Source organism: Pseudophryne corroboree, chromosome 8 (assembly GCF_028390025.1).
Source record: "Pseudophryne corroboree isolate aPseCor3 chromosome 8, aPseCor3.hap2, whole genome shotgun sequence".
Classification (NCBI taxonomy): Eukaryota; Metazoa; Chordata; class Amphibia; order Anura; family Myobatrachidae; genus Pseudophryne; species Pseudophryne corroboree.
In genome coordinates, this window is record NC_086451.1 from 487,896,785 (window position 1) to 487,916,827 (window position 20,043).

The following is a 20,043-nucleotide window of genomic DNA, read 5'->3' on the forward strand; positions in this document are numbered from 1 at the left end:
AGAATGACGACGCTGTAACAGTATATACATATACAGCTAATCACACAGAGAATGACGACGCTGTAACAGTATATACATATACATCTAATCACACAGAGAATGACGACGCTGTAACAGTATATACATATACAGCTAATCACACAGAGAATGAGGACGCTGTAACAGTATATACATATACAGCTAATCACACAGAGAATGATGACGCTGTAACAGTATATACATATACAGCTAATCACACAGAGAATGACGACGCTGTAACAGTATATACATATACAGCTAATCACACAGAGAATGATGACGCTGTAACAGTATATACATATACAGCTAATCACACAGAGAATGACGACGCTGTAACAGTATATACATATACATCTAATCACACAGAGAATGAGGACGCTGTAACAGTATATACATATACATCTAATCACACAGAGAATGAGGACGCTGTAACAGTATATACATACACAGCTAATCACACAGAGAATGACGCTGTAACAGTATATACATATACATCTAATCACACAGAGAATGACGACGCTGTAACAGTATATACATATACAGCTAATCACACAGAGAATGACGACGCTGTAACAGTATATACATATACAGCTAATCACACAGAGAATGACGACGCTGTAACAGTATATACATATACATCTAATCATACAGAGAATGAGGACGCTGTAACAGTATATACATATACAGCTAATCACACAGAGAATGACGCTGTAACAGTATATACATATACAGCTAATCACACAGAGAATGACGACGCTGTAACAGTATATACATATACAGCTAATCACACAGAGAATGACGGCGCTGTAACAGTATATACATATACATCTAATCACACAGAGAATGACGACGCTGTAACAGTATATACATATACAGCTAATCACACAGAGAATGACGGCGCTGTAACAGTATATACATATACAGCTAATCACACAGAGAATGACGGCGCTGTAACAGTATATACATATACAGCTAATCACACAGAGAATGACGGCGCTGTAACAGTATATACATATACAGCTAATCACACAGAGAATGACGCTGTAACAGTATATACATATACATCTAATCACACAGAGAATGACGACGCTGTAACAGTATATACATATACAGCTAATCATACAGAGAATGAGGACGCTGTAACAGTATATACATATACAGCTAATCACACAGAGAATGACGGCGCTGTAACAGTATATACATATACAGCTAATCATACAGAGAATGACGACGCTGTAACAGTATATACATATACATCTAATCACACAGAGAATGACGCTGTAACAGTATATACATATACAGCTAATCACACAGAGAATGACGGCGCTGTAACAGTATATACATATACATCTAATCACACAGAGAATGAGGACGCTGTAACAGTATATACATATACAGCTAATCACACAGAGAATGACGACGCTGTAACAGTATATACATATACAGCTAATCACACAGAGAATGAGGACGCTGTAACAGTATATACATATACATCTAATCACACAGAGAATGAGGACGCTGTAACAGTATATACATATACATCTAATCACACAGAGAATGAGGACGCTGTAACAGTATATACATATACAGCTAATCACACAGAGAATGAGGACGCTGTAACAGTATATACATATACATCTAATCACACAGAGAATGAGGACGCTGTAACAGTATATACATACACAGCTAATCACACAGAGAATGACGACGCTGTAACAGTATATACATATACAGCTAATCACACAGAGAATGAGGACGCTGTAACAGTATATACATATACAGCTAATCACACAGAGAATGACGCTGTAACAGTATATACATATACATCTAATCACACAGAGAATGAGGACGCTGTAACAGTATATACATACACAGCTAATCACACAGAGAATGAGGACGCTGTAACAGTATATACATATACAGCTAATCACACAGAGAATGACGGCGCTGTAACAGTATATACATATACAGCTAATCACACAGAGAATGACGACGCTGTAACAGTATATACATATACAGCTAATCACACAGAGAATGACGACGCTGTAACAGTATATACATATACAGCTAATCACACAGAGAATGACGACGCTGTAACAGTATATACATATACATCTAATCATACAGAGAATGACGGCGCTGTAACAGTATATACATATACAGCTAATCACACAGAGAATGACGACGCTGTAACAGTATATACATATACAGCTAATCACACAGAGAATGACGACGCTGTAACAGTATATACATATACAGCTAATCACACAGAGAATGACGACGCTGTAACAGTATATACATACACATCTAATCACACAGAGAATGACGACGCTGTAACAGTATATACATATACAGCTAATCACACAGAGAATGACGACGCTGTAACAGTATATACATACACATCTAATCACACAGAGAATGACGACGCTGTAACAGTATATACATACACATCTAATCACACAGAGAATGACGACGCTGTAACAGTATATACATATACAGCTAATCACACAGAGAATGACGGCGCTGTAACAGTATATACATATACAGCTAATCACACAGAGAATGACGACGCTGTAACAGTATATACATATACAGCTAATCACACAGAGAATGACGACGCTGTAACAGTATATACATATACATCTAATCATACAGAGAATGACGCTGTAACAGTATATACATATACATCTAATCACACAGAGAATGACGACGCTGTAACAGTATATACATACACATCTAATCACACAGAGAATGACGGCGCTGTAACAGTATATACATATACATCTAATCACACAGAGAATGACGACGCTGTAACAGTATATACATATACAGCTAATCACACAGAGAATGACGGCGCTGTAACAGTATATACATATACAGCTAATCACACAGAGAATGACGCTGTAACAGTATATACATATACAGCTAATCACACAGAGAATGACGGCGCTGTAACAGTATATACATATACAGCTAATCATACAGAGAATGACGGCGCTGTAACAGTATATACATACACAGCTAATCACACAGAGAATGATGACGCTGTAACAGTATATACATATACATCTAATCACACAGAGAATGAGGACGCTGTAACAGTATATACATATACAGCTAATCATACAGAGAATGAGGACGCTGTAACAGTATATACATATACAGCTAATCACACAGAGAATGATGACGCTGTAACAGTATATACATATACATCTAATCATACAGAGAATGAGGACGCTGTAACAGTATATACATATACAGCTAATCACACAGAGAATGATGACGCTGTAACAGTATATACATATACAGCTAATCATACAGAGAATGACGGCGCTGTAACAGTATATACATATACAGCTAATCATACAGAGAATGAGGACGCTGTAACAGTATATACATATACAGCTAATCACACAGAGAATGATGACGCTGTAACAGTATATACATATACAGCTAATCATACAGAGAATGAGGACGCTGTAACAGTATATACATATACAGCTAATCACACAGAGAATGAGGACGCTGTAACAGTATATACATATACAGCCTAATCACACAGAGAATGACGGCGCTGTAACAGTATATACATATACAGCTAATCATACAGAGAATGAGGACGCTGTAACAGTATATACATATACAGCTAATCACACAGAGACATGACGGCGCTGTAACAGTATATACATATACAGCTAATCATACAGAGAATGAGGACGCTGTAACAGTATATACATATACAGCTAATCACACAGAGAATGACGCTGTAACAGTATATACATATACATCTAATCACACTGAGAATGACGACGCTGTAACAGTATATACATATACAGCTAATCATACAGAGAATGAGGACGCTGTAACAGTATATACATATACATCTAATCACACAGAGAATGAGGACGCTGTAACAGTATATACATATACAGCTAATCACACAGAGAATGAGGACGCTGTAACAGTATATACATATACATCTAATCACACAGAGAATGACGACGCTGTAACAGTATATACATATACATCTAATCACACAGAGAATGACGACGCTGTAACAGTATATACATATACAGCTAATCACACAGAGAATGAGGACGCTGTAACAGTATATACATATACAGCTAATCATACAGAGAATGACGACGCTGTAACAGTATATACATATACAGCTAATCATACAGAGAATGAGGACGCTGTAACAGTATATACATATACATCTAATCACACAGAGAATGACGACGCTGTAACAGTATATACATATACAGCTAATCACACAGAGAATGAGGACGCTGTAACAGTATATACATATACAGCTAATCACACAGAGAATGAGGACGCTGTAACAGTATATACATATACAGCTAATCATACAGAGAATGACGACGCTGTAACAGTATATACATATACAGCTAATCACACAGAGAATGATGACGCTGTAACAGTATATACATATACAGCTAATCACACAGAGAATGAGGACGCTGTAACAGTATATACATATACAGCTAATCATACAGAGAATGACGACGCTGTAACAGTATATACATATACAGCTAATCACACAGAGAATGATGACGCTGTAACAGTATATACATATACAGCTAATCACACAGAGAATGAGGACGCTGTAACAGTATATACATATACATCTAATCACACAGAGAATGAGGACGCTGTAACAGTATATACATATACAGCTAATCACACAGAGAATGACGACGCTGTAACAGTATATACATATACAGCTAATCATACAGAGAATGAGGACGCTGTAACAGTATATACATATACAGCTAATCACACAGAGAATGACGACGCTGTAACAGTATATACATATACATCTAATCACACAGAGAATGACGACGCTGTAACAGTATATACATATACAGCTAATCACACAGAGAATGAGGACGCTGTAACAGTATATACATATACAGCTAATCATACAGAGAATGACGACGCTGTAACAGTATATACATATACATCTAATCACACAGAGAATGAGGACGCTGTAACAGTATATACATATACAGCTAATCACACAGAGAATGACGGCGCTGTAACAGTATATACATATACATCTAATCACACAGAGAATGAGGACGCTGTAACAGTATATACATATACAGCTAATCACACAGAGAATGAGGACGCTGTAACAGTATATACATATACAGCTAATCACACAGAGAATGACGATGCTGTAACAGTATATACATATACATCTAATCACACAGAGAATGAGGACGCTGTAACAGTATATACATATACATCTAATCACACAGAGAATGACGGCGCTGTAACAGTATATACATATACATCTAATCACACAGAGAATGACGCTGTAACAGTATATACATATACATCTAATCATACAGAGAATGACGACGCTGTAACAGTATATACATATACATCTAATCACACAGAGAATGACGACGCTGTAACAGTATATACATATACATCTAATCACACAGAGAATGAGGACGCTGTAACAGTATATACATATACATCTAATCACACAGAGAATGACGGCGCTGTAACAGTATATACATATACATCTAATCACACAGAGAATGACGACGCTGTAACAGTATATACATATACATCTAATCACACAGAGAATGAGGACGCTGTAACAGTATATACATATACATCTAATCACACAGAGAATGACGACGCTGTAACAGTATATACATATACAGCTAATCACACAGAGAATGACGCTGTAACAGTATATACATATACAGCTAATCACACAGAGAATGACGGCGCTGTAACAGTATATACATATACATCTAATCACACAGAGAATGACGACGCTGTAACAGTATATACATATACATCTAATCACACAGAGAATGACGGCGCTGTAACAGTATATACATATACATCTAATCACACAGAGAATGACGACGCTGTAACAGTATATACATATACATCTAATCACACAGAGAATGAGGACGCTGTAACAGTATATACATATACATCTAATCACACAGAGAATGATGACGCTGTAACAGTATATACATATACATCTAATCACACAGAGAATGAGGACGCTGTAACAGTATATACATATACATCTAATCATACAGAGAATGAGGACGCTGTAACAGTATATACATATACAGCTAATCACACAGAGAATGACAGCGCTGTAACAGTATATACATATACATCTAATCACACAGAGAATGACGACGCTGTAACAGTATATACATATACATCTAATCACACAGAGAATGAGGACGCTGTAACAGTATATACATATACATCTAATCACACAGAGAATGACGACGCTGTAACAGTATATACATATACAGCTAATCACACAGAGAATGACGACGCTGTAACAGTATATACATATACATCTAATCACACAGAGAATGAGGACGCTGTAACAGTATATACATATACAGCTAATCACACAGAGAATGAGGACGCTGTAACAGTATATACATATACATCTAATCATACAGAGAATGACGACGCTGTAACAGTATATACATATACAGCTAATCACACAGAGAATGAGGACGCTGTAACAGTATATACATATACAGTATATATATTAGAGGAATCTGTGTAACAATCCCCCCAGTGTTATAGACAGAGGTGTGTGGTCTCAGTGATGGAATTGGGGGGGGGGCACAGCAGAAGATGCTGCGAGGAGCAGTTACCATGGTGACCAGATGGAGAAGGAGGGATGTGAGAATAGAGAAAGGCAGAAAACAGAACGACGAGAGAAAGAAAATACTGATTCCCACAACACGGCGGCATGTCAGAGTCCGGGGCTGGGGGCAGTTCTGTCTACGACACCAGCTCCCTCCTGCAGTATTGTAACGGTGAGTAGCCGGGGTCGCCCCCACTCCGGTGATATATACAGTATATATAGGTATGTGTGTGTGTGTATATATATATATATATATATATATATATATACATACATGCATACATATAATGTAGGACTGGCCCCAATAGGATCAGCAGATGAGGACAGAGCGATGGTATAGAGGTGCAGGACCTCTAGGACTTTGTGTCACTATAGGATGTAGCACCCAGTGAGTCTGGATGAAGGGGGAGGGGGCACAGTGGAGGTCGGGAGCCAGATTACGGCACCTCTAGGACTGCAGGGGATAATTTGCATTACTTAGGATAATGGGATTCGCCCTGACTGCTCATTAGCCCCCTGACTCAGGAGGGGGGTCTCTGATATGTGATTTGCCCCACCAGATGATGGCCTCTCTGGGCCCAGTGCGATGGACACAGATGACCGGATCTCCAATCTGGAACAGAGGCTTCAGCTCCAGGAGGACGAGATGCAGGTGCTGAGGGCGGCGCTGAGTGACGCACTGAGGAGGCTGCGCGTATGTGAGGAGCGCGGAGATCCGCTGCGGGGGAGGCAGGGTAAGAGGCCGGCAGAGGACCATACGCACTGGAGACACGCAGAGGAGGGGGTGTGGGGGGAGGGGCATGCAGAGGAGGGGGCGTGGGGGGAGTGGCATGCAGAGGAGGGGCGTGGGGGGAGGGGGCATGCAGAGGGGAAGCGCTGGGGAGGGGGCATGCAGAGGGGGGAGCGCGGGGAGGGGCATGCAGAGGGGGGAGTGCGGGGGAGGGGCATGCAGAGGAGGGGTGTGGGGGAGGGGCATGCAGAGGAGGGTCGTGGGGGAGGGGCATGCAGAGGAGGGGCGTGGGGGGAGGGGCATGCAGAGGGGAAGCGCTGGGGAGGGGCATGCAGAGGGGGGAGCGCGGGGGAGGGGCATGCAGAGGGGGGAGTGCGGGGGGAGGGGCATGCAGAGGAGGGGCGTGGGGGAGGGGCATGCAGAGGAGGGGCGTGGGGGAGGGGCATGCAGAGGAGGGGCAATGGGGGAGGGGCATGCAGAAGGGGAGCGTTGGGGAGGGGCATGCAGAGGGGAAGCGCTGGGGAGGGGCATGCAGAGGGGGGAGCGCGGGGGAGGGGCATGCAGAGGGGGGGAGCGCGGGGGAGGGGCATGCAGAGGGGGGGGGGCATGGAGGAGGGGCATACAGACATCCGAGTACAGAAAGGGCGTATTCACATAAATAATATGTTAGACGCAAACAGCAGCTGCCGGGAGCAGATCACTTGTGGGTGCGCCTGGTGATGACAGCTGGCAGCAGTTTCTGATTGGCTGAGTGCAGCTTGATCCCTCCCACTAATGCTATTACTCGCATCATTTGATATTTATGATTGGCCAGTGCAGGAAACGAGATTCCAATTCGTTATCTTAGATGTTGGCATTGCATTAGTACCTGGGCCACACATAGCGGCCAAGCAGGTAACGTTCAGCGGGACCCACTTGGCCACCGGGAGACTGCACATGTGCGCCAGTCCTGCCGTATGACAGGACGGCAGGATTTCATAGCGATCACACAGTGCGGCTGTGTCACTCTGAAATCCCGTGTCACTGGCTGGAACCTGTTCTGCGGGATCCGTGTGCAAACCCCCCCCCAGCCAAGCGGGTCCCGTTCAGCTATGTGTGGCCCGGCACTTACACGTAATCAGTACTTTTATGTTGTAGCTGTGTCTGCGTTGTATATGACATGACAGATGTGACTGCCCAGGCGGGAATCCCGAGGGACTGGCATTTGCTTTATATGCCTCTGTATAGATTTCAGTTACATTGGGCGAGATGTACTAAGCGGGAAATGAGGTAAACCCCCTGATTTCCCAATGTACTATCCCCCGGCTGCCAGGTCAGCGCTGCGGCGGGGTTCACCAGCTTTTGCCAATGGGATTCTCTCCGCAGCACTGTGCGAGGGATCCGTCACCCCGTACATGCGCAGACTGACACCCTGGGCCCGAATCATGGAAGTCAGGCAGCCGCTGCGCTTTGCGGAGGACATATGCGATCAGCATTGTGGCGCTTAGTACATCCCGCCCCATTATGAGAAATGTATCATACCTTCTAAAGAGGTAAAATGTAGGTGTAGAAGTCGCCCATAGCAACGGCTCAGATTTCAGCTATCACTGGTTTAGGACATTTTATAAAATGATTGGTTGCGATGGGCAACGTCTAGACTTTTCCTCTTTGGGAGGTTTGATACATCTCCCCCACAGTGTGACCTAGACGTTATATATGTCTTACACACTATCACCGCGCAGAAGCCAGGTGAGGGGAGTGGTTATGCAGATCAGGGGTGTGGTCTCATTTGTATCACGTCCCCCCAAGCCGGCAGCCCACAGGTGGTCCAGTTACATTACTGCAGGTAGAGCCCAGAACAGATTCCACCATCGATAGCGGATGTATCGCAGACAGAGACGGGGGAGGTGGCGAGATTTCTGCACATTTCAATGTAATATATATTTTCAGGGGTCCATATCGTCAAGCCACCGCCTCGTTCTTCACAGAATGGCGTCCCCTCGCGCAGGTGGAGTGGCATGTCTACCTCGCCATCATCCCCTAAAAAAGGGACGACTGCCGTCTTCTCTAAAAGGTACACATCAGACAGAGCGCTCAGCGCGGAGCCAGCGACACACACTGTACTATAGTGATGATGATGATGATGATGATGATGATGATATAACATACCGTATACTGTAACAGCTGCTACTAGCGCTCAGTGCGGAGCCAGCGACACACACTGTACTATAGTGATGATGATGATGATGATATAACATACCGTATACTGTAACAGCTGCTACCAGCGCTCAGTGCGGAGCCAGCGACACACACTGTACTATAGTGATGATGATATAACATACCGTATACTGTAACAGCTGCTACCAGCGCTCAGTGCGGAGCCAGCGACACACACTGTACTATAGTGATGATGATGATATAACATACCATATACTGTAACAGCTGCTACCAGCGCTCAGTGCGGAGCCAGCGACACACACTGTACTATAGTGATGATGATGATATAACATACCGTATACTGTAACAGCTGCTACCAGCGCTCAGTGCGGAGCCAGCGACACACACTGTACTATAGTGATGATGATAGATATAACATACTGTATACTGTAACAGCTGCTACCAGCACTCAGTGCGGAGCCAGCGACACACACTGTACTATAGTGATGATGATAGATATAACATACCGTATACTGTAACAGCTGCTACCAGCGCTCAGTGCGGAGCCAGCGACACACACTGTACTATAGTGATGATGATGATATAACATACCGTATACTGTAACAGCTGCTACCAGCGCTCAGTGCGGAGCCAGCGACACACACTGTACTATAGTGATGATGATAGATATAACATACTGTATACTGTAACAGCTGCTACCAGCGCTCAGTTGCGGAGCAGCTCGACACACATTGTACTATAGTGATGATGATAGATATAATACACCGTATACTGTAACAGCTGCTACCAGCGCTCAGTGCGGAGCCAGCGACACACACTGTACTATAGTGATGATGATGATATAACATACCGTATACTGTAACAGCTGCTACCAGCGCTCAGTGCGGAGCCAGCGACACACACTGTACTATAGTGATGATGATAGATATAACATACCGTATACTGTAACAGCTGCTACCAGCGCCCCAGTGCGGAGCCAGCGACACACATTGTACTATAGTGATGATGATAGATATAACATACCGTATACTGTAACAGCTGCTACCAGCGCTCAGTGCGGAGCCAGCGACACACACTGTACTATAGTGATGATGATATAACATACTGTTTACTGTAACAGCTGCTACCAGCGCTCAGTGCGGAGCCAGCGACACACACTGTACTATAGTGATGATGATAGATATAACATACTGTATACTGTAACAGCTGCTACCAGCGCTCAGAGCGGAGCCAGCGAAACACACTGTACTATAGTGATGATGATAGATATAATACACCGTATACTGTAACAGCTGCTACCAGCGCTCAGTGCGAAACCAGCGACACACACTCTACTATAGTGATGATGATGATGATGATGATGATAGATATAACATACCGTATACTGTAACAGCTGCTACCAGCCCTCAGTGCGGAGCCAGCGACACACACTGTACTATAGTGATGATGATAGATATAACATACTGTATACTGTAACAGCTGCTACCAGTGCTCAGTGCGGAGCCAGCGACACACACTGTACTATAGTGATGATGATGATGATATAACATACCGTATACTGTAACAGCTGCTACCAGCGCTCAGTGCAGAGCCAGCGACACACACTGTACTATAGTGATGATGATAGATATAACATACCGTATACTGTAACAGCTGCTACCAGCGCTCAGTGCGGAGCTAGCGACACACACTGTACTATAGTGATGATGATGATGAATATAACATACCGTATACTGTAACAGCTGCTACCAGCGCTCAGTGCGAAGCCAGCGACACACACTGTACTATAGTGATGATGATGATATAACATACCGTATACTGTAACAGCTGCTACCCAGCGCCCAGTGCGGAGCCAGCGACACACATTGTACTATAGTGATGATGATAGATATAACATACCGTATACTGTAACAGCTGCTACCAGCGCTCAGTGCGGAGCCAGCGACACACACTTTACTATAGTGATGATGATGATATAACATACCGTATACTGTAACAGCTGCTACCCAGCGCTCAGAGCGGAGCCAGCGAAACACACTGTACTATAGTGATGATGATAGATATAATACACCGTATACTGTAACAACTGCTACCAGCGCTCAGTGCGGAGCCAGCGACACACATTGTACTATAGTGATGATGATAGATATAACATACCGTATACTGTAACAGCTGCTACCAGCGCTCAGTGCGGAGCCAGCGACACACACTGTACTATAGTGATGATGATGATAGATATAACATACCGTATACTGTAACAGCTGTTACAAGCGCTCAGTGCGGAGCCAGCGACACACACTGTACTATAGTGATGATGATGATAGATATAACATACCGTATACTGTAACAGCTGCTACCAGCGCTCAGTGTGGAGCCAGCGACACACACTGTACTATAGTGATGATGATGATAGATATAACATACCGTATACTGTAACAGCTGTTACAAGCGCTCAGTGCGGAGCCAGCGACACACACTGTACTATAGTGATGATGATGATAGATATAACATACCGTATACTGTAACAGCTGCTACCAGCGCTCAGTGCGGAGCCAGCGACACACACTGTACTATAGTGATGATGATGATATAACATACCGTATACTGTAACAGCTGCTACCAGCGCTCAGTGCGGAGCCAGCGACACACACTGTACTATAGTGATGATGATGATATAACATACCGTATACTGTAACAGCTGCTACCAGCGCTCAGTGCGGAGCTGCGGAGCCAGCGACACACACTGTACTATAGTGATGATGATAGATATAACATACCGTATACTGTAACAGCTGCTACCAGCGCTCAGTGCGGAGCCAGCGACACACACTGTACTATAGTGATGATGATGATGATATAACATACCGTATACTGTAACAGCTGCTACCAGCCCTCAGGGCTGAGCCAGCGACACACACTGTACTATGGTGATGATGATGATAGATATAATACACCGTATACTGTAACAACTGCTACCAGCGCTCAGTGCGGAGCCAGCGACACACACTGTACAATAGTGATGATGATAGATATAACATACCATATACTGTAACAGCAGCTACCAGCGCTCAGTGCAGAGCCAGCGACACACACTGTACTATAGTGATGATGATATAACATACCGTATACTGTAACAGCTGCTACCAGCGCTCAGTGCGGAGCCAGCGACACACACTGTACTATAGTGATGATGATGATATAACATACCGTATACTGTAACAGCTGCTACCAGCGCTCAGAGCGGAGCCAGCGAAACACACTGTACTATAGTGATGATGATAGATATAATACACCGTATACTGTAACAACTGCTACCAGCGCTCAGTGTGGAGCCAGCGACACACACTGTACTATAGTGATGATGATGATAGATATAACATACCGTATACTGTAACAGCTGTTACAAGCGCTCAGTGCGGAGCCAGCGACACACACTGTACTATAGTGATGATGATGATAGATATAACATACCGTATACTGTAACAGCTGCTACCAGCGCTCAGTGCGGAGCCAGCGACACACACTGTACTATAGTGATGATGATGATATAACATACCGTATACTGTAACAGCTGCTACCAGCGCTCAGTGCGGAGCCAGCGACACACACTGTACTATAGTGATGATGATGATATAACATACCGTATACTGTAACAGCTGCTACCAGCGCTCAGTGCGGAGCCAGCGACACACACTGTACTATAGTGATGATGATAGATATAACATACCGTATACTGTAACAGCTGCTACCAGCGCTCAGTGCGGAGCCAGCGACACACACTGTACTATAGTGATGATGATGATGATATAACATACCGTATACTGTAACAGCTGCTACCAGCGCTCAGGGCTGAGCCAGCGACACACACTGTACTATGGTGATGATGATGATAGATATAATACACCGTATACTGTAACAACTGCTACCAGCGCTCAGTGCGGAGCCAGCGACACACACTGTACAATAGTGATGATGATAGATATAACATACCATATACTGTAACAGCAGCTACCAGCGCTCAGTGCAGAGCCAGCGACACACACTGTACTATAGTGATGATGATATAACATACCGTATACTGTAACAGCTGCTACCAGCCCTCAGTGCGGAGCCAGCGACACACACTGTACTATAGTGATGATGATAGATATAACATACCGTATACTGTAACAGCTGCTACCAGCGCTCAGTGCGGAGCCAGCGACACACATTGTACTATAGTGATGATGATAGATATAACATACCGTATACTGTAACAGCTGCTACCAGCGCTCAGTGTGGAGCCAGCGACACACACTGTACTATAGTGATGATGATGATAGATATAACATACCGTATACTGTAACAGCTGTTACAAGCGCTCAGTGCGGAGCCAGCGACACACACTGTACTATAGTGATGATGATGATAGATATAACATACCGTATACTGTAACAGCTGCTACCAGCGCTCAGTGTGGAGCCAGCGACACACACTGTACTATAGTGATGATGATAGATATAACATACCGTATACTGTAACAGCTGCTACCAGCGCTCAGTGCGGAGCCAGCGACACACACTGTACTATAGTGATGATGATGATGATATAACATACCGTATACTGTAACAGCTGCTACCAGCGCTCAGTACGGAGCCAGCGACACACACTTTACTATAGTGATGATGATAGATATAACATACCGTATACTGTAACAGCTGCTACCAGCGCTCAGTGCGGAGCCAGCGACACACACTGTACTATAGTGATGATGATGATATAACATACCGTATACTGTAACAGCTGCTACCAGCGCTCAGTACGGAGCCAGCGACACACACTGTACTATAGTGATGATGATGATAGATATAACATACCGTATACTGTAACAGCTGCTACCAGCGCTCAGTGCGGAGCCAGCGACACACACTGTACTATAGTGATGATGATGATAGATATAACATACCGTATACTGTAACAGCTGCTACCAGCGCTCAGGGCTGAGCCAGCGACACACACTGTACTATGGTGATGATGATGATAGATATAATACACCGTATACTGTAACAACTGCTACCAGCGCTCAGTGCGGAGCCAGCGACACACACTGTACAATAGTGATGATGATAGATATAACATACCGTATACTGTAACAGCAGCTACCAGCGCTCAGTGCGGAGCCAGCGACACACACTGTACTATAGTGATGATGATATAACATACCGTATACTGTAACAGCTGCTACTTGCGCTCAGTGCGGAGCCAGCGACACACACTGTACTATAGTGATGATGATAGATATAACATACCGTACACTGTAACAGCTGCTACCAGCGCTCAGTGCGGAGCCAGCGACACACACTGTACTATAGTGATGATGATGATAGATATAACATACCGTATACTGTAACAGCTGCTACCAGCGCTCAGTGCGGAGCCAGCGACACACACTGTACTATAGTGATGATGATATAACATACCGTATACTGTAACAGCTGCTACCAGCGCTCAGTGCGGAGCCAGCGACACACACTGTACTATAGTGATGATGATGATATAACATACCGTATACTGTAACAGCTGCTACCAGCGCTCAGTGCGGAGCCAGCGACACACACTGTACTATAGTGATGATGATAGATATAACATACCGTATACTGTAACAGCTGCTACCAGCGCTCAGTGCGGAGCCAGCGACACACACTGTACTATAGTGATGATGATATAACATACTGTATACTGTAACAGCTGCTACCAGCGCTCAGTGCGGAGCCAGCGACACACACTGTACTATAGTGATGATGATATAACATACCGTATACTGTAACAGCTGCTACCAGCGCTCAGTGCGGAGCCAGCGACACACACTGTACTATAGTGATGATGATGATATAACATACCGTATACTGTAACAGCTGCTACCAGCGCTCAGTGCGGAGCCAGCGACACACACTGTACTATAGTGATGATGATAGATATAACATACCGTATACTGTAACAGCTGCTACCAGCGCTCAGTGCGGAGCCAGCGACACACACTGTACTATAGTGATGATGATATAACATACTGTATACTGTAACAGCTGCTACCAGCGTTCAGTGCGGAGCCACCGACACACACTGTACTATAGTGATGATGATGATGATGATATAACATACTGTATACTGTAACAGCTGCTACCAGCGCTCAGTGCGGAGCCAGCGACACACACTGTACTATAGCGATGATGATAGATATAACATACCGTATACTTTAACAGCTGCTACCAGCGCTCAGTGCGGAGCCAGCGACACACACTGTACAATAGTGATGATGATAGATATAACATACCATATACTGTAACAGCAGCTACCAGCGCTCAGTGCGGAGCCAGCGACACACACTGTACTATAGTGATGATGATGATATAACATACCGTACACTGTAACAGCTGCTACCAGTGCTCAGTGCGGAGCCAGCGACACACACTGTACTATAGTGATGATGATATAACATACCGTATACTGTAACAGCTGCTACCAGCGCTCAGTGCGGAGCCAGCGACACACACTCTACTATAGTGATGATGATGATAGATATAACATACCGTATACTGTAACAGCTGCTACCAGCGCTCAGTGCGGAGCCAGTGACACACACTCTACTATAGTGATGATGATGATATAACATACCGTATACTGTAACAGCAGCTACCAGCGCTCAGTGCGGAGCCAGTGACACACACTCTACTATAGTGATGATGATGATATAACATACCGCATACTGTAACAGCAGCTACCAGCGCTCAGTGCGGAGCCAGTGACACACACTCTACTATAGTGATGATGATGATGATATAACATACCGTATACTGTAACAGCTGCTACCAGCGCTCAGTGCGGAGCCAGCGACACACACTGTACAATAGTGATGATGATAGATATAACATACCATATACTGTAACAGCAGCTACCAGCGCTCAGTGCGGAGCCAGCGACACACACTGTACTATACTGATGATGATAGATATAACATACCGTACACTGTAACAGCTGCTACCAGCGCTCAGTGCGGAGCCAGCGACACACACTGTACTATAGTGATGATGATGATAGATATAACATACTGTATACTGTAACAGCTGCTACCAGCGCTCAGTGCGGAGCCAGTGACACACACTGTACTATACTGATGATGATAGATATAACATACGGTATACTGTAACAGCTGCTACCAGCGCTCAGTGCGGAGCCAGCGACACACACTCTACTATAGTGATGATGATGATAGATATAACATACTGTATACTGTAACAGCTGCTACCAGTGCTCAGTGCGGAGCCAGCGACACACACTGTACTATAGTGATGATGATATAACATACGGTATACTGTAACAGCTGCTACCAGCGCTCAGTGCGGAGCCAGCGACACACACTCTACTATAGTGATGATGATGATAGATATAACATACTGTATACTGTAACAGCTGCTACCAGTGCTCAGTGCGGAGCCAGCGACACACACTGTACTATAGTGATGATGATATAACATACGGTATACTGTAACAGCTGCTACCAGCGCTCAGTGCGGAGCCAGCGACACACACTCTACTATAGTGATGATGATGATAGATATAACATACTGTATACTGTAACAGCTGCTACCAGCGCTCAGTGCGGAGCCAGTGACACACACTCTACTATAGTGATGATGATGATATAACATACCGTATACTGTAACAGCTGCTACCAGCGCTCAGTGCGGAGCCAGTGACACACACTCTACTATAGTGATGATGATGATATAACATACCGTATACTGTAACAGCTGCTACCAGCGCTCAGTGCGGAGCCAGCGACACACACTGTACTATAGTGATGATGATAGATATAACATACCGTACACTGTAACAGCTGCTACCAGCTCTCAGTGCGGAGCCAGCGACACACACTGTACTATAGTGATGATGATGATAGATATAACATACCGTATACTGTAACAGCTGCTACCAGCGCTCAGGGCTGAGCCAGCGACACACACTGTACTATGGTGATGATGATAGATATAATACACCGTATACTGTAACAACTGCTACCAGCGCTCAGTGCGGAGCCAGCGACACACACTGTACAATAGTGATGATGATAGATATAACATACCATATACTGTAACAGCTGCTACCAGCGCTCAGTGCGGAGCCAGCGACACACACTGTACTATAGTGATGATGATATAACATACCGTATACTGAAACAGCTGCTACCAGCGCTCAGTGCGGAGCCAGCGACACACACTGTACTATAGTGATGAGGATAGATATAACATACCGTACACTGTAACAGCTGCTACCAGCGCTCAGTGCGGAGCCAGCGACACACACTGTACTATAGTGATGATGATGATAGATATAACATACCGTATACTGTAACAGCTGCTACCAGCGCTCAGTGCGGAGCCAGCGACACACACTGTACTATAGTGCTGATGATGATATAACATACCGTATACTGTAACAGCTGCTACCAGCGCTCAGTGCGGAGCCAGCGACACACACTGTACTATAGTGATGATGATAGATATAACATACCGTATACTGTAACAGCTGCTACCAGCGCTCAGTGCGGAGCCAGCGACACACACTGTACTATAGTGATGATGATATAACATACTGTATACTGTAACAGCTGCTACCAGCGCTCAGTGCGGAGCCAGCGACACACACTGTACTATAGTGATGATGATATAACATACTGTATACTGTAACAGCTGCTAGCAGCGATCAGTGCGGAGCCACCGACACACACTGTACTATAGTGATGATGATGATGATGATATAACATACTGTATACTGTAACAGCTGCTACCAGCGCTCAGTGCGGAGCCAGCGACACACACAGTACAATAGTGATGATGATAGATATAACATACCGTATACTTTAACAGCTGCTACCAGCGCTCAGTGCGGAGCCAGCGACACACACTGTACAATAGTGATGATGATAGATATAACATACCATATACTGTAACAGCAGCTACCAGCGCTCAGTGCGGAGCCAGCGACACACACTGTACTATAGTGATGATGATAGATATAACATACCGTACACTGTAACAGCTGCTACCAGTGCTCAGTGCGGAGCCAGCGACACACACTGTACTATAGTGATGATGATATAACATACCGTATACTGTAACAGCTGCTACCAGCGCTCAGTGCGGAGCCAGCGACACACACTCTACTATAGTGATGATGATGATAGATATAACATACTGTATACTGTAACAGCTGCAACCAGCGCTCAGTGCGGAGCCAGTGACACACACTCTACTATAGTGATGATGATGATGATATAACATACCGTATACTGTAACAGCTGCTACCAGCGCTCAGTGCGGAGCCAGTGACACACACTCTACTATAGTGATGATGATGATATAACATACCGTATACTGTAACAGCTGCTACCAGCGCTCAGTGCGGAGCCAGCGACACACACTGTACTATAGTGATGATGATAGATATAACATACCGTACACTGTAACAGCTGCTACCAGCTCTCAGTGCGGAGCCAGCGACACACACTGTACTATAGTGATGATGATATAACATACCGTATACTGTAACAGCTGCTACCAGCGCTCAGTGCGGAGCCAGCGACACACACTCTACTATAGTGATGATGATGATAGATATAACATACTGTATACTGTAACAGCTGCTACCAGCGCTCAGTGCGGAGCCAGTGACACACACTCTACTATAGTGATGATGATGATATAACATACCGTATACTGTAACAGCTGCTACCAGCGCTCAGTGCGGAGCCAGTGACACACACTCTACTATAGTGATGATGATGATATAACATACCGTATACTGTAACAGCTGCTACCAGCGCTCAGTGCGGAGCCAGCGACACACACTGTACTATAGTGATGATGATATAACATACCGTATACTGTAACAGCTGCTACCAGCGCTCAGTGCGGAGCCAGCGACACACACTGTACTATAGTGATGATGATAGATATAACATACCGTATACTGTAACAGCTGCTACCAGCGCTCAGTGCGGAGCCAGCGACACACACTGTACTATAGTGATGATGATAGATATAACATACCGTATACTGTAACAGCTGCTACCAGCGCTCAGTGCGGAGCCAGCGACACACATTGTACTATAGTGATGATGATGATATAACATACCGTATACTGTAACAGCTGCTACCAGCGCTCAGTGCGGAGCCAGCGACACACACTGTACTATAGTGATGATGATGATATAACATACCGTATACTGTAACAGCTGCTACCAGCGCTCAGTGCGGAGCCAGCGACACACACTGTACTATAGTGATGATGATAGATATAACATACCGTACACTGTAACAGCTGCTACCAGCTCTCAGTGCGGAGCCAGCGACACACACTGTACTATAGTGATGATGATATAACATACCGTATACTGTAACAGCTGCTACCAGCGCTCAGTGCGGAG

The 20,043-nt window shown here is 44.4% G+C and overlaps 1 protein-coding gene across 2 annotated transcripts in view; it reads left to right on the forward strand.

The window, feature by feature from the left end:
- Window positions 1-6,720: 6,720 nt before the first annotated feature.
- The window catches only part of EML2 (EMAP like 2), a 200,719-nt gene continuing 187,396 nt past the window's right edge, over window positions 6,721-20,043 (forward strand). For both annotated transcript variants that reach the window (XM_063938433.1, XM_063938434.1), the window contains exons 1-3: window positions 6,721-6,866; window positions 7,255-7,428; window positions 9,354-9,477. In XM_063938433.1, the coding sequence (XP_063794503.1) occupies window positions 6,800-6,866; window positions 7,255-7,428; window positions 9,354-9,477 (365 nt within the window). In that variant the 5' untranslated portion in view covers window positions 6,721-6,799. The remainder of the gene's footprint in view (window positions 6,867-7,254; window positions 7,429-9,353; window positions 9,478-20,043) is intronic.